At 50.4% G+C, this 20,637-nt stretch overlaps 1 protein-coding gene across 10 annotated transcripts in view; it reads right to left on the bottom strand.

Annotated features, from left to right (window-relative positions):
• Positions 1 to 82: 82 nt before the first annotated feature.
• NAV2 (neuron navigator 2) overlaps positions 83 to 20,637 on the bottom strand; it is a 352,103-nt gene continuing 331,548 nt past the window's right edge. For all 10 annotated transcript variants that reach the window (XM_066583580.1, XM_066583587.1, XM_066583577.1 and 7 more), the window contains 16 exons: positions 20,092 to 20,175; positions 19,889 to 20,000; positions 18,216 to 18,364; positions 14,828 to 15,000; positions 12,726 to 12,879; positions 10,369 to 10,528; positions 9,944 to 10,041; positions 7,849 to 7,944; positions 7,599 to 7,767; positions 6,279 to 6,514; positions 5,763 to 5,917; positions 5,578 to 5,649; positions 4,049 to 4,245; positions 3,221 to 3,339; positions 2,922 to 3,125; positions 83 to 2,258 (listed from right to left, as the gene is read on the bottom strand). In XM_066583580.1, coding sequence (XP_066439677.1) covers positions 2,133 to 2,258; positions 2,922 to 3,125; positions 3,221 to 3,339; positions 4,049 to 4,245; positions 5,578 to 5,649; positions 5,763 to 5,917; positions 6,279 to 6,514; positions 7,599 to 7,767; positions 7,849 to 7,944; positions 9,944 to 10,041; positions 10,369 to 10,528; positions 12,726 to 12,879; positions 14,828 to 15,000; positions 18,216 to 18,364; positions 19,889 to 20,000; positions 20,092 to 20,175 — 2,304 coding nt within the window. In that variant the 3' untranslated portion in view covers positions 83 to 2,132. The remainder of the gene's footprint in view (positions 2,259 to 2,921; positions 3,126 to 3,220; positions 3,340 to 4,048; positions 4,246 to 5,577; positions 5,650 to 5,762; positions 5,918 to 6,278; positions 6,515 to 7,598; positions 7,768 to 7,848; positions 7,945 to 9,943; positions 10,042 to 10,368; positions 10,529 to 12,725; positions 12,880 to 14,827; positions 15,001 to 18,215; positions 18,365 to 19,888; positions 20,001 to 20,091; positions 20,176 to 20,637) is intronic.

Raw genomic sequence — 20,637 nt, 5'->3', positions numbered from 1 at the left:
CAGCGTGTCATTATCCCGTCCCCCCAGTGTAATTTCCCGCACAGTGATGAATTAGCACGCAGTCTGGACAGAAGGACACGACTGGATAAATAAGCATCGATTTATTGACTCAGTAATAATTTAAGACTGGTACAATCAGTTTTGTTCGTATTAACAGGAAACACGACCTGATCCGACCGCGTGAAAAATCCATCACAAATAAAAATAAACCCAAGCAGAAAAGAAACCCCCCCCCACCTCCCCTCCCCCGACATCTTTGTATTTTACTTATTTTTTCTTTTCATTAAAAAAAAAAACAAAAGGACTAAAAAATCTCATCAAAATGCAGCAGATTCCTCGGATATTTACATTTGTTACATTGTGAACATTTACATCTCCAGAAGGAAACCAAAGTATGAACAGGCGGGTGCGCTCGGCGAGGCGTCTCAGGCGCCGCGCACAATATACAATACGGGGTTATATTCATCTATTATTATTCCCTCTCCTTTATAACAATGTTGCATAGAATCCGGCGGAGATCTGAAGATTGACTCTGCAAAAGGCGATTGGAAGTATCAAAACGTGGAGGAACATTGATTGATTCTATGTGTCGTCCGGCGCGGCGCTCGTATATCAGTCTATATAACGCACCGAGCGCGCGGACGCCTCTATCCGGGGTGGAACACGTGAGCAACAGGATGGAAAATGGGAGAAAAGAAAACAGAGCTTCCCGTTAAATATAAATCCAGGCAGACCCGCTTCCTGACATTAACCGAGGGCGATACAGTGTAATCTAGAGGGACCCGACGCGTTTCGGGCAGCACAAACAGCGAGCCGTGTCTTCTATACAGAATACCAAAGCTATAAATATAGATATAGATTTATCTGTGATATGAAACATCCAGCCGTATTCACAGTTGTGGATTTCAGTGCCGGGGAACTTTACAACGCATTTCACTTTGTCAGCTTGATTGGAGCCTTCGGGCGCATTTCACCTTCCAGTCCGTGCAGCGTCATCAGAAAACTGTGTGTCTGCTGCGGCTGGTTCACTGTAACCTGATCTAATGTCTAGCAGAACACATGAGGTATAGAAGAACTGCCTCTATGAAGTATATAGAATGTATATTCAGTGACCGAGGGGTTCCCCAGATACTACGCACCCCGGTGTCTATTCCCTTGAATAATGCAAACCCCTCCCCCGCCAAAAAAAAAAGCAAATTAAAATCCTGAAGCAGCAGGTACCCGGAGTCCGGTATTAGCCCTGCTGTCACAACGGGAAGCTTCCCAGCTGTGCCTGCACTACAAGTCCCAGCAGCAACAGGATACAAGCAGATAGGACCCGGCTACCCACCTTGATAATAAGGCATTGAAGGGTTAGCACCAAAATGGGGAAGGTGGCGGCTTGGAGACATTGATGTGGGAGCAGACAATACCTGAGGAAGGACGGGTAGACCGCTCCTGTCTCCCCATTGGACATAGCTAGGACCCCGCGAGACAATCCCACCCAGCACTGCGAAGGGAAGAGACACCGAGCGTAGGGGAGGGGGGAGAAGACAAAAACGCTCAAGGCTTTCCCCAATACCAGCTGATGCATTTCTGGGGAGGCGCGACTATTTGCACCATCCGGTAGCCGCCCCATAATAGGCTCCTCCTACAACAGGAGAGGTGGCGGTTCAGTTTTTGGTTTGGTCTCATTCCTGGTCAACGGTCGTCGCCTATAAAACAAATGTCCGTGTGGCGCTGACGAGCCCCTCCACTCTCAGGGTAAACGTCCTGCATAGCTGTAGAGAGTTTGTGGCAGACGCCCCATCCCCAGCAGCACCAGTTATAGACACCGAGAGCAAGGCAAGCAGTGTAGTCAGCGACTATCTGCACTGAGGTTACCTACCAGTGCCCCTGTGTGTGTTTGGTAAGAGCAGCATGGGCAGTGTACCATCCCCCGCACGCGGAGCCGCCCGTCCTCACCGTTTTATCTACAACTAAAAACGTTTTCGGGATTTCCGGCGTTTCGGCCCGCTACGTGTAACGAGTAGTGCTGCCTTAATTCTAGCAGGCGGTCGTGTCAAACAGGGTGCGGCGCCCAGCGCCGTTGCCCGCTTGCGAGCCTAAAGTCTTTGTTGTCCCAGCTACATGAATGCGGGCGGCCCTCCTGGTCACAGCGCCGACTCCAGCGAGGAGTCCAGAATGTCGTCCTGATGGCTGTTGCTGTTGGAGTCGCTGTCGTAGCTCTGGGGGCTGGAGAAGTTGGCGGCTTCTTGAAGCCTCATCAACATGTTCATCTGGAAAGAGCGAAAACCGTGCTGTGAGGAGGCGAGACTGAAAGGGGCGCAGATCACACTCAAGTATGTCACCATTTTCAAGATATCTGCTTGCGGTTGAAGTGAAAGCCACGTGTGCGGGACTAGATCAGGATTGGGCATGTGTTACAATGACTTGACAATTCACTGACAGAAAGCAGAATTTGTGAAAATGGTGAAGAACAGAAATACAAAAGTATATATATGTATATTGTCACATGTTGTCCCTCCTGCACCAGAAGCCTGGCGCAAAAAACAGTGGCAATGTTGGTGCAAGTGCCTAAATCACGATTTTTTTTGCATGATTACGCCAGTTTCTGGCATTTTTTTGAGGTGGGTGGGCCAAGTGTAAAGGGGTGTGGTTAGACGCAGCCCATCAGACTTATGGTATTTCATACTAGAAACTGGCGTAGATTACAGCCAAGACCGGCGCCGGCTCGTAGTTGGTGCAGTTTACAGACTGGCGCACAAAGATGCCACCAGATGCAACAAATGTATATAGAGGCTTGCGCTACTTAATACATTTCTGTTGCATTGATGCAGCCACTAGGTCTATAACATGGCAGTCTGTGTAAAGGGGCCCCACTGTATAACAACAGGCCCCATAGGGCCACAGGCTGCACTCCATAGGTAACAACTTCTTACCAGAGGATCTCCGTCCCCATCTCCGGATGGCACTTGTTTGCTTGATGTCCCCTCCCTGGGTACAGAATACCCATCAAACCCGACGTCTTCTGGCCGCAGCTGGAGGAGAGGAGGCCACTCATGCTGCAGGGGAACCGCTGTCCACGGGTAGGTGTCCATAACCCACTTGGCGGGATCTTCCCAAGGTGCCCTTCTGCCATACAGCTAGAAGTGGGGAATCACAGAGATGCATCATGAGAAATTCTTGTTTTGTACATAACGATGTAGGACATACGGGCCTATACAGGATGGAGACTTACCTGCAGCCCTTCTCTGACAGCCTCCAGCAGGTAGGGGATGATTGAGTAGTTCCAGAGGTCAGTAAACCAGACTCTTGAGCCGTCCACGTCCATTGGGCAAGACAGGAACAGACGGGGTCCTGGAATCAAAAAGCAGATTACTGAAAATGTCCACTGTACATCCGTCAGGTTTAGTGTCCCTTCAAATCTGTGGTGTGTGCGACAGCGACATCTACTGGCCGCTCATCTGAATGACAGCTCTCCAGACAGATTCTAGTTGTGTGGAGTGTAGGGGGTTACGGATTAGTTCTATGAGATGTATAGCAATGAGTGTCAGGTCTGCATCCTGGAAAAGGCCGTTTCACATGAGCGTCTTTATGTGTCCACAATATGGACGAGTGTCGTGGGCCGACCAGAAGTTTGACTCGAACTCCGAGCATCACAGATCCCTATGATGTTCCGGGTTTGGATGGGTAGACCTGCGGCAGAAACGGGACACTCATCTGTATTACGAATGCGTAAATGGAACCTTAATATGCTTGTGCAAAACCGGTCTGAAGGCGCATTCACACGGGCGTATTTGTGCTGCATATTACGCAGCGCTGCATTGGGGTATGCACACCTGCGTATTTACACATACACGTATTGCGGGCCGAGATAGCCCATTCCATTCATGTGCAGTGAACATGTATGATGCATGCGTATTCATACATGAATTATGGGGTCTTCTTGCCTTTTTTTCTGCACATGCGATATACGCAATGTGTACGGGCGCAAAGAAAAAGGCACAAAATGCAGGGAATACACCCATATGAAGACCCCAATGCTCAGTCCCTGTGAGCCACTCACCGATGGTGACGTCTGAGGAGCTGTGCGTCTCCAGGAAGCGGTTCAGGTGTTGCCAGACTTTGGAGATCCAGTCTATGATTTTGCCGAGCTCGACGTTTCTTGTCCGGTTGCTCATTTCTGTTTCTATCAGCTTCCTCCGGAGATAACGCCCAAGGAAACCCTTGACGGGCTCAGTGTGGTTAGCGCATAGCACCCACCTGTGTGACATAGGAGGCAGGTCACATGACAGCAGCGACAAGAGATACAAGGTGTCTAATAGTAACCGCATAAGACTGTCTAAGAGCGAAGCGAGAGGAATGTCTATAGAATACACAGCTGATACAACATATTCTATAACCCCCAGCAGTAGGTCAGGGCTTCCCGGGACGATATACGCGACTATCACATAAAGAAAAGTTCTGCAACTCCCCAAGCTTCCGTTCACATCTACACCGGACACTCCGCCGGGCACCAACGCTGCTGATTCGGTCACATATGGCAAAATACATAGCACAGCTTGCAGCGCCATTTTTGTCATTAAAGCAAGACACTTCGCAAAATATAAACAGACCCCATTATAAGTCGCTGGTATCCATTATACGACGGATCTGATGCAGACGTTTTGCAGGTAATGTATGAGGATTGGGCTCTATAACTGATGCAAAAAAACCCACATTATCGCGCTAGTCAGACTTGAACAAAAATTTGTGACTTTCTGGCTTTTCTACAGCAGCTTAGCTAAAAGGGGGTGTGGCCTACTGTGAGAGGCGTGGCTACCTGGGGCCCAACGGAAGCTGGCGTAAGTTACAGTGGAAAATATAGCGAGCTCAGGGTTCATTATTTTGGGGGATGGACAGCCTAGATGTGCCAAATGTACCAATAGATGTGCGCCCTGTTATACTGTATCCTCCTCAGTGGGTTGCAGATTAAAGGGATATTCCCATTTCTGCGCTACATTGCTTTCATACCCCCCATAGAACAGCTTAAGAGCTACATTTTTTGCACCACACCCATCGACTTCTGTGGGAGTAGCGGAAACAGCATGGTTCAGCCAAGCTCGGATGTTTCTGTCCTCCCGACCACCTTGTAATCAGGGGTGTTCCTTTTTCGGCTATGGTTGGCCATGATAGGACCCCCCCCCCCCCCCTTTAAAATCCCCCGCATGTTTCAATATGAGAAATAAAAAACACATCACAGGGGAATCCCATAGAAAATAATGGGCGATACTGGTCGCCCGTGTAAATACACCCTGAAGGATACACTGTAACCAGGATGGGTTTTCAGCCTCTGAATGTAAACTAGAATGTTTCCACTTACTGCCAGCAAGCAGAGATATTGACAAAGTGAAGAACTTTAGCCCTAAGTACCTCCGAAATTCACATAACTTTCATCATGCACTGATTTGACCCTTGTGGCTTTGTCACCATATCCAGACGTTGAGACAAAGTAATTTACGGCAAAACCGCAAACAAAAACCGTGCCCTGTGACCTCCGCCTGACATGCCTGCGTGGTACCAGGGCGACCACAGATCTGTATAAATGAGACGTACCGGAAGTTGTGATGAAGCTGTAGATTGGGGGTAGACGACGTGGCCTGGTTCATGGTGCCGATTATGTACGGGCTATGGGGGAAGAAAAGCGATATATGAATGACCTTTGGTACAGGATGGCGCTCCGCAGCGCCCCTCGGGCTCCTCTCCCTGGAGGATCATTACTGCCACACAGCTCTCATTACCATTTGTGGTATTTGCAGTTCAGGAGGCCATTGAAGATCTCGCCCAGCGAGCTGACGTGGTGCAGGTTGTCCAGGATGATGACCAGGGGCATGTCCACCGCATTGTTTTCGCTGTTGCACTGATCGGCAAGGTTGGAGAGATACTGCCGAAGCTCCTGGAGGATGCAAGGTTACAAGCTGTATTAGGGAAGGGCTACTTACAGCGACCTTCTGGGCCTGCAAACACCAAGCAGGCTGCTGCCCACCTCCCTGAGTACCTGATGCACACTGTGCATTATTAGTCGAAGACACAACGCACGGTTTTGATTGGCCAGTGCTGCCCATGTGACATCACTAGCCAGTCAGAGCAGCATGTAGTGTCCCAGACTACTGATACATACTAATGCAGTGTACATCAGGTAGTCAGAGAAGTGGTGCGGCTTCTCCAGGCCCGAAGGGTCTTCTTTAATCCGGTTCCTCATGTAGCAATGTAGTGATCCGCTCTACGGTATTAACCCTTTCTGGTGAAGTTCTTACCTTACTGGACTTGTGATCCACGTTAAAAGTGGCGATAACGCCGTCTGCCAGCTCCCGCCCCTCGCGCAGCACCATGTATTCAGACAGACGATTGGCCAGGTAGGTTTTTCCCGTCCCGCTTGGACCAGAGAGGATAATTCTTCTATGTTCCATCAACAATGAGACATATCGCTGTAATATCGGCCGAGGGATCAAAGTCTCAAACACCAGGCTGTCCAAGCTGTTCTCCAAGAGGCCTGGAGGAACGGAGGGAGAGAAATCAGTGCAATTACTACATGACGAGGCAGAGCTCCCGGCCCCCTCTGCAAGAAGCCCTTTGTGGACCCGCCAGATAACTGCCGAGGACTACGGATATATGTCCCATGTGTATAGTGAGGCAGCTTCATACATCATTGTGAGCAGCTGCCAGCACACCACTGCCCACCTATTTATATAATGCCAATGTTCTTATGTGCCCCCAAACATGTTACAGCTTTTGTGCGAGGTTGGCATTCCCTGTTCATATGCCCTCTCACTATGGCAGGAACAGAGAGCCCATCGTCCTTGGTCCTTGCATTACAGGACAGTCATTTATGTGAATGGCCATCCTGTAATATTACATTGTGCCTGCAGAGGTCGCTGCAGGAGAAATGTGTAACTGTCAGCTGTATGCTGGGGGTGCAGAGAGCAGGAGGTGATCAGCCGGGCCCCGCCGCGTTGTGAATGGGGTTGTGCAGGTTACTACACTCCCTTTAAAAGGATTGTGCAATCTTGCAACTTTCTAATATACTTTATCAACTTTTCATTTTCACTCACTTTTTCAAAACCTCTGATTGCTGTCAATGAATGGAATCCATTCCTATTTATAGTTCAATGTCCAGCTGATCTAAGGGCACTCAGTGGGACTAATCCACGAGTGTCTAAGCGCCAACGCAGAAACCGTGCAAAGAAATAACCTGCTGCTTCTTTTTTTCTCAATGAAGTGGATTTCAAACCTATGCCGTATGAATTTGGCGCAGATGTGCAATGAATACAACGGGAGGCGGAATAAAACGATTTTCATGTGACTTCATATGCGCTAAAGCAAAACGTGGAAACTTTGCAGTGTGATACGCCATATGTGTGATATGCCCGATGTGTGGTATGCCCTATGCCCGATGTGTGATATGTCCTATGTGTGATATGCCCTATGGCACTTGCACGCTTGTCTGTGAAGTAAAGTTTTGATACACTGTAACAAGTCTCGCCGCTGTGAGGTCAGCACATGACACTACTCTCCCCTTTTCTGGGCTCTGGCTAATAGCGGGGGTCTCGAGCAGGAACACCTCCTATTACACATACCTTTTAGGGAGACACAAATGGTGTCGTTTTCGCCCACGAGGTACCCGCAGGGCAGCAGCTCAGGGGTCCCAGCCGTGTTCGTCCGTTTGATCTCCCCGATGCTGTAGCCGACGACGCTGTCGGAGTTCAGGCCCAGTTGTGTTACGGGATCCACGTGTACCAAGTATTCCTGCAGAATACACGTGGTCAGTGACAGAGCAGCGAGCGCTCATTATATGGCATGCGGACCAGAGCCGTGATGCTCGTTTACCTTGAACAGCCGTCGGACCACGCCGTCCAAGACATCCCACTTTGTTTTGCCGCCAACACCGATGCACCCAATAAGGAAGACACGAGGCCGGCATTCCTGCGGGAAGGAGAGGAGGGAGGTCACGGTAATGGTCACTTGCTGTTAAACTGTTCTTCATTCCTAATGTGGCCAGCGGATGGCGCTGTGTGCTACCAACAAATGTTTTTTTTATTCTCCTTGTAAAGAGCCAGACACAAGATCCTCCATGCTTGTGACTGATGGGAGCATCGGCCATTATCACAAGGTACCGGTAGTGTAATACACTGACCTGCCAAAAGTCCTGGGATATCAGTATGTAAATGGATGAAGTGGCGTTACCGCGGGGGATGCTGGGGAGCGCCCCCACCCGTATACATGCTGAGGGGTTATCATGTGAGTGAGGCTGAACACCGGCCAGCAGGCTCCTGGCGAGGCGGATAGTGGGTGCCAGACGGACGGACGTTACAGTTCTGAAGTTGCGCAGGCAATTAATATTTCTTGATGTAGTGTGTCCCGTGTACCGGGAATACGTCACAGAAGGCGTCACCACCCACCGTGGACAGCGCAGGGGCCGCCCATGGGTGCTTAAGGATGGCGACTGGCTAGAATTGTCCATATTTACAGAGAAGCGACTCCGGCAGAAATCACATCCATATTCAGTGTAGGAGACCCTGCACATATATACGGCAGGAGACCCCACATGTACATCCCGCAGGTCAGTGCAGGAGACCCCACATGTACATCCCGCAGATCAGTGCAGGAGCCTCACATGTACTGTATATCCCGTACGTCAGCGCAGGAGACCCCACAAGTATATCCCGCAGGTCAGCGCAGGAGACCCCACACGTATATCCCATAGGTCAGCGCAGGAGACCCCACACGTATATCCCACAGGTCAGTGCAGGAGCCCCCGCACGTATATCCCGCAGGTCTGCGCAGGAGACCCCACACGTATATCCCGCAGGTCAGTACAGGAGACCCCGCACGTATATCCCGCAGGTCAGTACAGGAGACCCTGCACGTATATCCCGCAGGTCAGTACAGGAGACCCCGCACGTATATCCCGCAGGTCAGTACAGGAGACCCCGCACGTATATCCCGCAGATCAGTGCAGGAACCTCACATGTATATCCCGCAGATCAGTGCAGGAGACCCCACAAGTATATCCCGCAGGTCAGCGCAGGAGACCCCACAAGTATATCCCGCAGGTCAGCGCAGGAGACCCCACACGTATATCCCATAGGTCAGCGCAGGAGACCCCACACGTATATCCCGCAGGTCAGCGCAGGAGACCCCACACGTATATCCCATAGGTCAGCGCAGGAGACCCCACACGTATATCCCGCTGGTCAGCGCAGCTTTCTGTAGCCTTCATGGAATATGGGAGCAGAAGATCCACCAGACACCTCTGTTATCACCACGACATCGGGCACAGCGCCTCACCTCGGCTCGTGGGGATGCTAACTAGACCCCAGAGGACTGGTAACATGTGGCGCGGTCCGATGAGTATCAGTACCAACAGTTTCGGGCTGATGGTGGGATTCGTGTGTGGTACAGACCCCATGAAGTCATGGACCCCAGTTGTTAACAAGGTGCTGTACAGGTTGGTGGTGGCTCCATACTAATGTGGAGTGTTCTTATGGCATGGGTTGGGTCTACTGGTCCAGCTAAACATGTCTTCATGTCCCCCACAATGATGGGATATTCCAGCAGGATAATGCACCGTGCCGTCGGGCCCAAGTTGTCCAGAATTGGTTGGAGGAGCATTGTGGAGAGTTTTTATGAATGGTGCGGCGGCACGGTCACCAGACATGAGCCCAATGCAGCATTTATAGGATGTGGTGGAGAGGTCTATTCACATATGAGATCCTGCACCTACAAATACCCCGGAGCTGTGGGGGCATCCAGACGTCTTCCGTCCACTTGTCGAATCGATGCCATGTTGAACTGCTGCACTTCACCAGACTAGAGGGGGTCCCCTATGATATTACCTCCTGTCCCATGACTTTTGGCATGTCAGTGTATAATGTATATGTCGACATAATGTAGTGCAGTGTCACCCGTGTCTCCATCACACCTCTCTCCACTTCATCTCCTCCATGAAGCTGACAACGATCTTCACGTGACGGCTTTCCTTGCGCATGGTGCCATCGGCAGAGTCATCCAGCAACATGTCTGTAAGAGAAACCTAAGTGTGAAAATCACATGTTAAGGCGTCCGACACGCTAGGGTCATGGGGGCCCATGTGCTGTTCCTGTTAATTCCCAGGCAGCGCACAGCCTATGGGGTTATGCAGATTGAGGTTTTGTCACACAGACGAGGTATAGGACTGCTAATGCATGTCTATGCACTCTGTCCGTGGAAATCAGACAGTCCGCTGCACTAGGCTGCAACTAGCGTGCATATCAATAAGGGCCGGTCACCTACGTCTGAACAGGTCGGGGTCACACTCCGCGCCCCTTCACTATGTACTACGAACCCTACTATCCGCCCTATAGCTACCCAGGCTGGAGGACTCCGTCATGGTGATTCCAGGCTGTGAGAATCCTATGGAATGTCTTGGGGAAGAAGCAATGGAGATCTGAGACGGCGTCCTGCTGCATTTTCCTGTATTTTCAGACTTCAAGCGATCGTTCTCGGCTTTAAGCTTCTCGATTTCCGTCTAAACAGAAAAACAGATTATCAGTCTGATCACATGATGACGGACAGGACATCATTCAGTGTCATCAGTAACCTGCAGGACGGAGGATAATATCTGTATCGATTTGGTGGATTAATGGTTACTAAAGAAAAGCTGCAGGGGCACTACAACTTTACTAGGTCATTTTAATACTATATCGGTTTTGCTGTAGGAAGCAGACAGCTCCCTACATTGCACAGTGGCCCAAGTTGGTACTGCAGGCCCACTCACATCAATAGGATTCATCCTGCATTATCACACCGGGCCACTATGTAATGTACGGAGCTGTCTGCTTCCTGCAGCAAAACACCTAGAAGTGGGACAAGCCCTTTAATGTGCAGTTCGGCAAATAGCTTAGCCAGGGAATAAGGATTTTCAAATGTTATAGCAGTAAATCTTTATATATGAAGAAAAGTTCTGCAATTAATTTTTGCCCATTTCCAAGATCTCTGCTTGCAGGCAATGAATTGCTGTTTACATCTAGAACTTAACACGCACAGATCTAATACTTTGTGGTCTGCTACAATTGTATCCAGTCTAAACAGGCACAATAACAAGGGTCTATCTTCTGTCCATGGATTTTACTGACAGCCCATAGACTCGTTACAGCCAATCAGAGTCGAACAAGGGTTAAAACCAGAAATGCTGGACCCAAAACATGCCGGATGGACCCTACTGACTATAATGGGGGGTCCGTTTGGATTCTGTTACGCCCCCAGTCATTCTCCAAGATGAAATACTGCTGCATGCGCTGCTATTTAGTCCTGGATTTTAATGGAAATCTGCAACAGAAGCTCCAAACGGAACCTCCAATGCAAATGTGAATGAGCCCGGAGCTGAACCTCCACTGCAGATGTGAATGAGCCCGGAGCTGAACCTCCGCTGCAGATGTGAATGAGCCCGGAGCTGAACCTCCGCTGCAGATGTGAAGGAGCCCGGAGCTGAACCTCCACTGCAGATGTGAATGAGCCCGGAGCTGAACCTCCGCTGCAGATGTGAATGAGCCCGGAGCTGAACCTCCGCTGCAGATGTGAATGAGCCCAGAGCTGAACCTCCGCTGCAGATGTGAATGAGCCCGGAGCTGAACCTCCGCTGCAGATGTGAAGGAGCCCGGAGCTGAACCTCCGCTGCAGATGTGAAGGAGCCCAGAGCTGAACCTCCGCTGCAGATGTGAAGGAGCCCGGAGCTGAACCTCCGCTGCAGATGTGAATGAGCCCGGAGCTGAACCTCCGCTGCAGATGTGAATGAGCCCGGAGCTGAACCTCCGCTGCAGATGTGAAGGAGCCCGGAGCTGAACCTCCGCTGCAGATGTGAAGGAGCCCGGAGCTGAACCTCCACTGCAGATGTGAATGAGCCCGGAGCTGAACCTCCGCTGCAGATGTGAATGAGCCCGGAGCTGAACCTCCGCTGCAGATGTGAATGAGCCCGGAGCTGAACCTCCACTGCAGATGTGAATGAGCCCAGAGCTGAACCTCCACTGCAGATGTGAATGAGCCCGGAGCTGAACCTCCGCTGCAGATGTGAATGAGCCCGGAGCTGAACCTCCACTGCAGATGTGAATGAGCCCGGAGCTGAACCTCCGCTGCAGATGTGAATGAGCCCGGAGCTGAACCTCCGCTGCAGATGTGAATGAGCCCGGAGCTGAACCTCCGCTGCAGATGTGAATGAGCCCGGAGCTGAACCTCCGCTGCAGATGTGAATGAGCCCGGAGCTGAACCTCCGCTGCAGATGTGAATGAGCCCGGAGCTGAACCTCCGCTGCAGATGTGAATGAGCCCGGAGCTGAACACCCTGGACTCCAGGTTGGATACACCAGCACTGATACATTGTAACAAACTATCAGGAGATTTGTGCTGCAGATGTATTTATCTCACAGGGATTAGAGCCTGGTAGCAAACCCTCCGCTATGGAATAATAGATCTGTCTTGACTTTCAACCTCTGAATCTAAACAGCAATCGTTTCATTCACTGACAGCAAGCGGAAATCCTGTAAATGAATAGAAACGCAAAGTACATTAGAAAGTTGCAGATTATTTTTTTTAAATGACTGAGCTTTATTTACAGAATAGCAGAAACTACTGATGGGAGTAGTGAGCATGAAGTAACGAGGGGCGACTCTGCCCCATATGGTCAGCGCTGGTACTGCGGCTGGTGGTATATGTGGGGTAAGGGCACTGTACCTGCATTCTGTTCATGGCCTCCCGCAGTGTATCCAGCTGATGTGCCGAGCTCAAGGCCTCCAATCGGATATCGGTCAGCTTCATCTCCTTGTCGCGGAGCTCGTTGCGCAGCTGCAGGACGCTGTCCGCCTCGTTTACTGAGCAATCGGAAAGTCTGCAAAGACAATGTGATGTTTATGAAGCGATGTCCTTAAAGAACCTTCCGGAGACAGGATCCAGGCAGAACACGCTGGCGGCGAGCGCAGCCCATAAATCCTCTGTATAGTTCTTACTATCTAACAACGTCCCGCTGCCAACACGGAGCAGATCCAGCAACGTTACAACCTCCGATCCCAGCGGTCAGAGAGCTGTCATCTGACAAACTCCTCATCAGCAGAGCGCCCCCTAGTGGTGATCGACAGGCTGCTGTGCATCATTATATACATGATGGTGTATACGGGCAGCTCAGTCCGACCACAGATCCGCTTTCATCACACTGCAATTAAAACTTCTGCATACTTTCTAAGGGATGTTATGTCCCAATTCCTCACCATTTTCAAATCTTTCCTTGCTGTCAGTGAATGGGAACACTCCTGTTTACAAAACAAGTGTTGCCATCTGTGGATACATTATATTTTATCTGCACTGATACATTGTAACAAACTATGAGGACAGACAACAAATTTATGTGTCTGATGCGTTACGGTCGCAGAGGATTGTGTATAGACTTGGTGCAACTATAACAACCCCTCAGCCATGACAAGTATTAAGTCTGTACAGGTTTTCAGGCTCTGTTCCCATTCAGTGACAGCAAGCAAATATCTTGATAGTGAGGAATTGAAAGATAAAGTATGTTAGAAAGTTGCAGAACCTTTCCTTGCACTTGGTAGTGTTACACAGCATGCAGCCAGGGATCCCCGTAATGATCGGGGGGATTCACAGCTCTGCACGTTGTAAAGATACGGCTCTTACGGGCACGGCGTCGGTGCCATCGCGTGTCCCGACAAGATGATGTGGATTTCTATAATAACTTGTAATTGATCAATTATGGCTTCCATAGCAATTAAATGAGTGACTGAATGTAAACTCCAGAATTACCAGGACAGACAGGAGCCGAGTGCTGAGCTCAGTGCCAAGAGGCATGCACCGTAGAGCTCAGCGCCAAGAGGCATGCACCGTAGAGCTCAGTGCCAAGAGGCATGCACCGTAGAGCTCAGCGCCAGGAGGGTGGGACGAGCTCACGGGCCAACAGTCGTTTGATTTTTAGGCAAACTGAAAACCAAGCAGCTCTGACAAGTGAGCAATTCTCGCTTGCTGCCGTGTTTACATGTGATGACAGTCGCCCGTAATTGCTCATTTGCACGATTACTCGAGAGACTGTCAGTCCGTGTAAATGTACCCTACAGTACCTATTATTAAGGGCTCTGGTCCGGTGCCACCGCTCCCGCCCTCACCACTGATCTGTATTCACTGGGCTGCAGCAGTGGCATTCCCTATACATCCAGTTGACCGCTTCAGCCAATCGCTGGGCTCAGTGATCTCGAGTTGTATACCACCGAGCCCAGCGACTGTATACACACGACTGCTGCAGCCAATGTCACCGCTGCAACCTAAAGCTCAGATAGCAGGGGAGCAGAGCGGGGAGCATACCAAAGGTCGTTATTTTAGATCATGTGCTTTCCTCACTGATATTTTTTTTAGAACCCGGAAAACCCCTTTAAGTACGCCTCAACAGTGAGGACCATGGCCAGACCGTCCACAAGGTGAGTGCACCGACTGGGTCACGGGCTCTGCCAATCAGACTCTCCCTTAGATTGCTGCAATCAGTGTCGATCACAGCATTCAAAGGGTTAAACAGTGGGGATCAGAGGAGCCTGTTAGCGCTCATCCACACAGATGTATGTAGTCTCAGCCCGTGAAATATACACCGTTTTCACGTGCGCACAAAAAAAACCCCAAAACCCCCAACGCCCCCTTGATTTCATCGGCCTTCCTGCATGTATCATGTGTATCTCCGTGATCCCACTGACTGAGCGATTGTGTCAGAGAGACAGAAGTATTGCATTGTTCTAGTCATGAACCAGGAGGATCAGGATGATCATTATAAGACAGCAATCACTTACAGGGAGCTGGACTGCGAGCTCCTCATCAGCGGAGTAGACAGCATTGTGTTATTATGCGGCAACTTGGGTGAAGATGGCAGCGAGGAATCGGTCATCTCCTCAATGTCAGAATGGGAGGACGCGGATTTGGGCGACTTCTTCTTGCCAAATGCTTGTTTAAAGGAACTTCTGAGCTGTAAGGTAAGAGAGATATTGTGATATCGGAGGGGCCGGGGTGACAGACGGAGAACAGACAGTGATTGGGACGGGATGAGCCGCTGAGGTGAATGATGACTAGAAGGTGAAGAATGAGCAGGTGGTGGTGGAGGTGGTGAATGGAGGAGATGAAGTGATGACAGGAGGAGTCATGGGAGGGTTGCAGACCTTACCTCATTCACCTGGGAGAGGACAAGCAAGCAAAAGGGAACAGGAGGGGAGAAAAACAAAAAAAAAAGACAATTTAAAAAACAGACAGAAAAATGCTGAATGCACCAAATACAGACAAATAGGAGAGGAGACGGGGCAGATCTGCCCAATCCGGGAGACGGGGGAGATCTGCCCAATCCGGGAGACGGGGGAGATCTGCCCAATCCGGGAGACGGGGGAGATCTGCCCAATCCGGGAGACGGGGGAGATCTGCCCAATCCGGGAGACGGGGGAGATCTGCCCAATCCGGGAGACGGGGGAGATCTGCCCAATCCGGGAGACGGGGGAGATCTGCCCAATCCGGGAGACGGGGGAGATCTGCCCAATCCGGGAGACGGGGGAGATCTGCCCAATCCGGGAGACGGGGGAGATCTGCCCAATCCGGGAGACGGGGGAGATCTGCACAATCCGGGAGACGGGGGAGATCTGCACAATCCGGGAGACGGGGGAGATCTGCACAATCCGGGAGACGGGGGAGATCTGCACAATCCGGGAGACGGGGGAGATCTGCACAATCCGGGAGACGGGGGAGATCTGCACAATCCGGGAGACGGGGGAGATCTGCACAATCCGGGAGACGGGGGAGATCTGCACAATCCGGGAGACGGGGGAGATCTGCACAATCCGGGAGACGGGGGAGATCTGCACAATCCGGGAGACGGGGGAGATCTGCACAATCCGGGAGACGGGGGAGATCTGCACAATCCGGGAGACGGGGGAGATCTGCACAATCCGGGAGACGGGGGAGATCTGCACAATCCGGGAGACGGGGGAGATCTGCACAATCCGGGAGACGGGGGAGATCTGCACAATCCGGGAGACTGGGGAGCCGCTCACACACACAGATACTCGGCTATGGAACAGTGTTCACCCGGGCTCCACAGGACGCTGCATGGGTTGTCCTATCATTGGTGCAGGGGAAACGTCAGGCTGAACTGCAGCTAGCCTATGTCCCCCATCATGTCATATAAGACCTCTGGGGGTCAGTCACATTATTTTTTTCATTTCACACTTTTCCACTGTAGCCGGGGCATCCATAGGAGCCACATCCATTGAAGCCCCAGTTACAGGTGAAAACATCCCCATATAGTGATATGAGTCACTGGCAGAGCTAATCTAGGTGTGCTAGGACCCTGCTGCTCTGACAGTTAAGGGAGGGGGGGGAGGGGCACTCGGCAATAAGATGACTGCCAGGTCGAATAGTGGAAGTGGCACTTCCACTTGCTTTCTCCATTTACTACATAGCACTCATTGAGCACTATGTAGCCTGCAAGGCAGAAGCAGTTAAATACCTCTTGTGCCTTCTCCTCCAGGTCCTCGGCTGTGGCTATCAGCCGAGGACACAACCTGCTTCTGCTACATTACAGAAGCAGGAGCTTTAATCCGGCACCGTATTTCTACTACAGCACAGAATTAAAGTCCAGTACCAAGTGCCATAAATTCATGGAGCCGGTCCTTATCCGGTTAGGAGGGTGAGGGTCCACTTTAACAAAGGTGCTTCCCATCCAAACATATCTGTGTGTATGACCGGCAAAATCATTAGAAGCAAGCGAACCACAACAGGGATTAAAGAAACTGCAACCTAAAGCCCAGCGTTTATAATAGTGCGAGAGTTATAAGAGGAGCCGCTGATATCAGTCCCATCTTATTACAGTACAGTAGCGTTATATAAGGGGAGCGGCTGATATCAGTCCCATCCTATTATAGTACAGCAGTGTTATATATGGGGAGCATCTGATATCAGTCCCATCTTATTACAGTACAGCAGCGTTATATAAGGGGAGCAGCTGATATCAGTCCCATCCTATTATAGTACAGCAGTGTTATATATGGGGAGCATCTGATATCAGTTCCATCTTATTACAGTACTGCAGAGTTATATAAGGGGAGCGGTTGATATCAGTCCCATCCTATTATAGTACAGCAGCGTTATATAAGAGGAGCGACTGATATCAGTCCCATCTTATTATAGTACAGCAGCGTTATATAAGGGGAGCATCTGATATCAGTTCCATCTTATTACAGTACAGCAGCGTTATATAAGAGGAGCATCTGATATCAGTTCCATCTTATTACAGTACTGCAGAGTTATATAAGGGGAGCGGTTGATATCAGTCCCATCCAATTACAGTACAGCAGCGTTATATAAGAGGAGCATCTGATATCAGTCCCATATTATTACAGTACTGCAGTGTTATATAAGAGGAGCGGCTGATATCAGTCCTATCTTATTACAGTACAGTAGTGTTATATAAGAGGAGCGGCTGATATCAGTCCCATCTTATTACAGTACAGTAGTGTTATATAAGGGGTGCGGCTGATATCAATCTTATCCAATTACATTACAGCAGTGTTATATAAGAGGAGCGGCTGATATCAGTCCTATCTTATTGCAGGACAGCAGCGTTATAAGAGAAGGATGGGGGAGGGTGGAGGTGGGAAGGGGGATTCTTCTGAACTTGTCCCACTGAAGAACATTGAAATGGCTGATTATAGAGGACAACGGAATTATGTGACAGCAGACTAAAGGTTAGAAGTTCATATAAGAAGTTAACAGATTGCTCATCCAAGACCAGATCTACACGGAGAGGAGACCGAAGGACAGGATAAAAACTGTGATCATTCAGTATGTTGAGCTATAAGGACTGCACACGGGACCGGCTGATATGGGCCCGGCTGATATGGGCCCGGCTGATATGGGCCCGGCTGATATGGGCCCGGCTGATATGGGCCCGGCTGATATGGGCCCGGCTGATATGGGCCCGGCTGATATGGGACTGACTGTCTGTATGCACCTTCCCTCTGACAGCGGGGACTAGAGTGCACTTATCCGTAGGAGCGGTGGATCCCGGCGGCGGTTGTACCTCCAGTGGTCACACACTTATGGACTTGTCATACAGGTGTGTAAGTGGCGCCCCCTCTCAGGTTATGTGAGGCGTGCGGTTGGGCTGATGTACCATAGTGACCCCCATGCTCTACACACCCAGTTCTTCCGGTTCTTCTTCTTCTTGGAATCACTCTCCACATTGCTGCCTACGCTGGAGTGACTGGTGGCGCTGTTGATGCTGGAGACGCTGTCAGACGAGTGCTGCCGCCGGATCCGCAGGTCAGCTGACTGCGCCGTCCCGTTTCCTGTTGGATAATTTGTTTCAATATAATCTTATTAGGATGCGAAAACTAACAGAAAATAAAGAAAAAAAGGCAAATCTGCAACTGCAAGTCCCAGAAACCAGAGGGCTGCTGACATCTGTAGTTCTACAGCTTACATCTGCTACAAAGCATAAGTGCCGCATAGCGCCACCTACAGACAGCGTGCTAATTACAGCCCTGACTACAGAGGGCCATACAAACGTAAAGATGGCAGTACCGCTCCTCTTACAAACCTGTGCACACTGCGTCCACTTCACGCTGCCTTCTGATTGGCCGATGCTGCTCACATGAGCAGGTTTGGTGCATCGGTAGTCTAAGACACGGCCAGTGCATAGTGTGCATCAGGTAGTCAGAATAATGCTGCAGTCATACTGGGAGACTGCGGATCCGGGGGACGGCAGCACCAAGGAAGAGCTGTGATATTACCAACCCCCCTCTTGTCCTGGGAGTGGAGTGTCCCTTTAAACAGGATCTTCCCAAATGTCTGTGATTGAGTAAATAATTATATTTTCCCTGATATAACAATTCTAGAGCATCTTTGCTTAGAAGTCTGTGCTGTGCCGTTCCTCTGTTATTCCTCTTGGAAATGTATAAATAAACTGGCAACTGGGTATTAAAGGGCTCATAGCAGGAGTACAAGTTATCCCCTATTCACAGGATAGGGTATAACTTGCTGATTGGTGGGGGTCTCACCATTGAGACCCCTGGAAATCTTGAGAAAGGGCATCCTGTGCCCCCTGTCCGCCTCCTCACTGGGGAGTTACTGCACCCCCACAGGGAGGAGGAGGCTGAATGGAGCGCTGACCCTACAAGCGCACTAATGCGCCGTTCACTTTCAGTGGGACTCCGGAGATACCGGAGCAGCATCCGCTCGCTTATTCCCATCAGCGCCATTGGAGTGCTGACCGCACGCGCTCATCCAGCGCTGCATTCAGTGACGGCCCTGAGGAGCGACCCCCGCAGTGACAGGAGTACAGAACACAGGAGTCCCATTTTGGAGATCAGCTGGGGTCTCAGTGGCACGACCTCCACCGACCAGCAGGTTATTTCCTATCCTATGGACAGGGGATAACTTGCAATTTTGGTAAACCCCTTTAACGGTTAGGGGCATTTCCTTACACAGTCTGAGGTTGTCCAATCAGTCGGATTGTGTAGGGACACCTATGGCAACACCCAATTGTTTATTTATAGATTGCCAGGAGTAACAACAGAGGAACAGCACAGCACAAAGTTCTAAGTAAAGATGGGAAATGTAAATATTTACTATAATGGACACGTCAGGCGAACGGACTGATCCCTTTTAACAATCTCAGATATATAAAAAGAGAATTGTTGTCGCTCCTTCTGTGCGTTTCCAGACTGGCGCTATGGTAACGCGGCTGGGCGTCCGCTCCGTATAACTACTCTCTTAGCATATATGTATGGCCTCGTCTAGCGCTCATCAGATTGCATCAGAATATACCCGGAGACAGCTCGGGGCCCCGGGGACGCCATGACTATTATTACCTTTACAGCTGGGCTCTGGGGCGTTGATGACGCCATTAATGGCCGCCTGCGCCGCTGCGTTCTGCTTCTTCAGTTGTTCTATGGTTTTCCTTAACTCATTCAGCTCTGAATCCTAAGGAGACAAAAGAGCCAGGCCGTAAGAGTCGCTCATTGACAGAACCGTCCCCGGCGGTAGCAGAACTACAACTCCCAGCAGGACTGACCTTTTGCTCTGCCGACATGGTGAGACTCTGCAGCCGGATCGTCATGTTGCTGAGACTTTGTTCGAAGGCGGCTACAAGATGAGCCTGAGCGAGGAGAAAGCACAGAATAAAGGAGCCGTTTGTGGTGGAGCTACGACATGAGGAAACAGAATGACATGTGGTGGCCATCTTGAAACTGACAACAGAAAACAAAAGCGGCAAGTCTTTGTAACAAACGGCCCTATCAGCAGCTCCGTGTGAAGCAGTCCCGTTTGACCATGTTAATTATCCACATGGCCGAAGCATTCAGAGCCCAGGGAAAACCACAGTCCTTTCTTCTCTCTGCGGTTGAACGCAATCTATTATTCCCTGTTATCAGCCACTTCAGGTGAGGAAGACTGTAGTGTTCTTCCACTGTAACGGTAAGCCAGGACATCTTTCTACCCCTGAGACCACTACTGTCTGCAGCAGCCAATCAGGACAAGCAAAGCTGCAGTGCAAAGCATGGCGGTACGGTCACATTCGCAGACACTGTGGTTAAGCTGTAGGCGCTGATTATATCTGTGC

The sequence above is a fragment of the Eleutherodactylus coqui genome, chromosome 11 (assembly GCF_035609145.1).
Source record: "Eleutherodactylus coqui strain aEleCoq1 chromosome 11, aEleCoq1.hap1, whole genome shotgun sequence".
Classification (NCBI taxonomy): domain Eukaryota; kingdom Metazoa; phylum Chordata; class Amphibia; order Anura; family Eleutherodactylidae; genus Eleutherodactylus; species Eleutherodactylus coqui.
The sequence above is the reverse complement of the archived record's forward strand: the minus strand, read 5'-3'. Positions and strand labels throughout refer to the sequence as shown.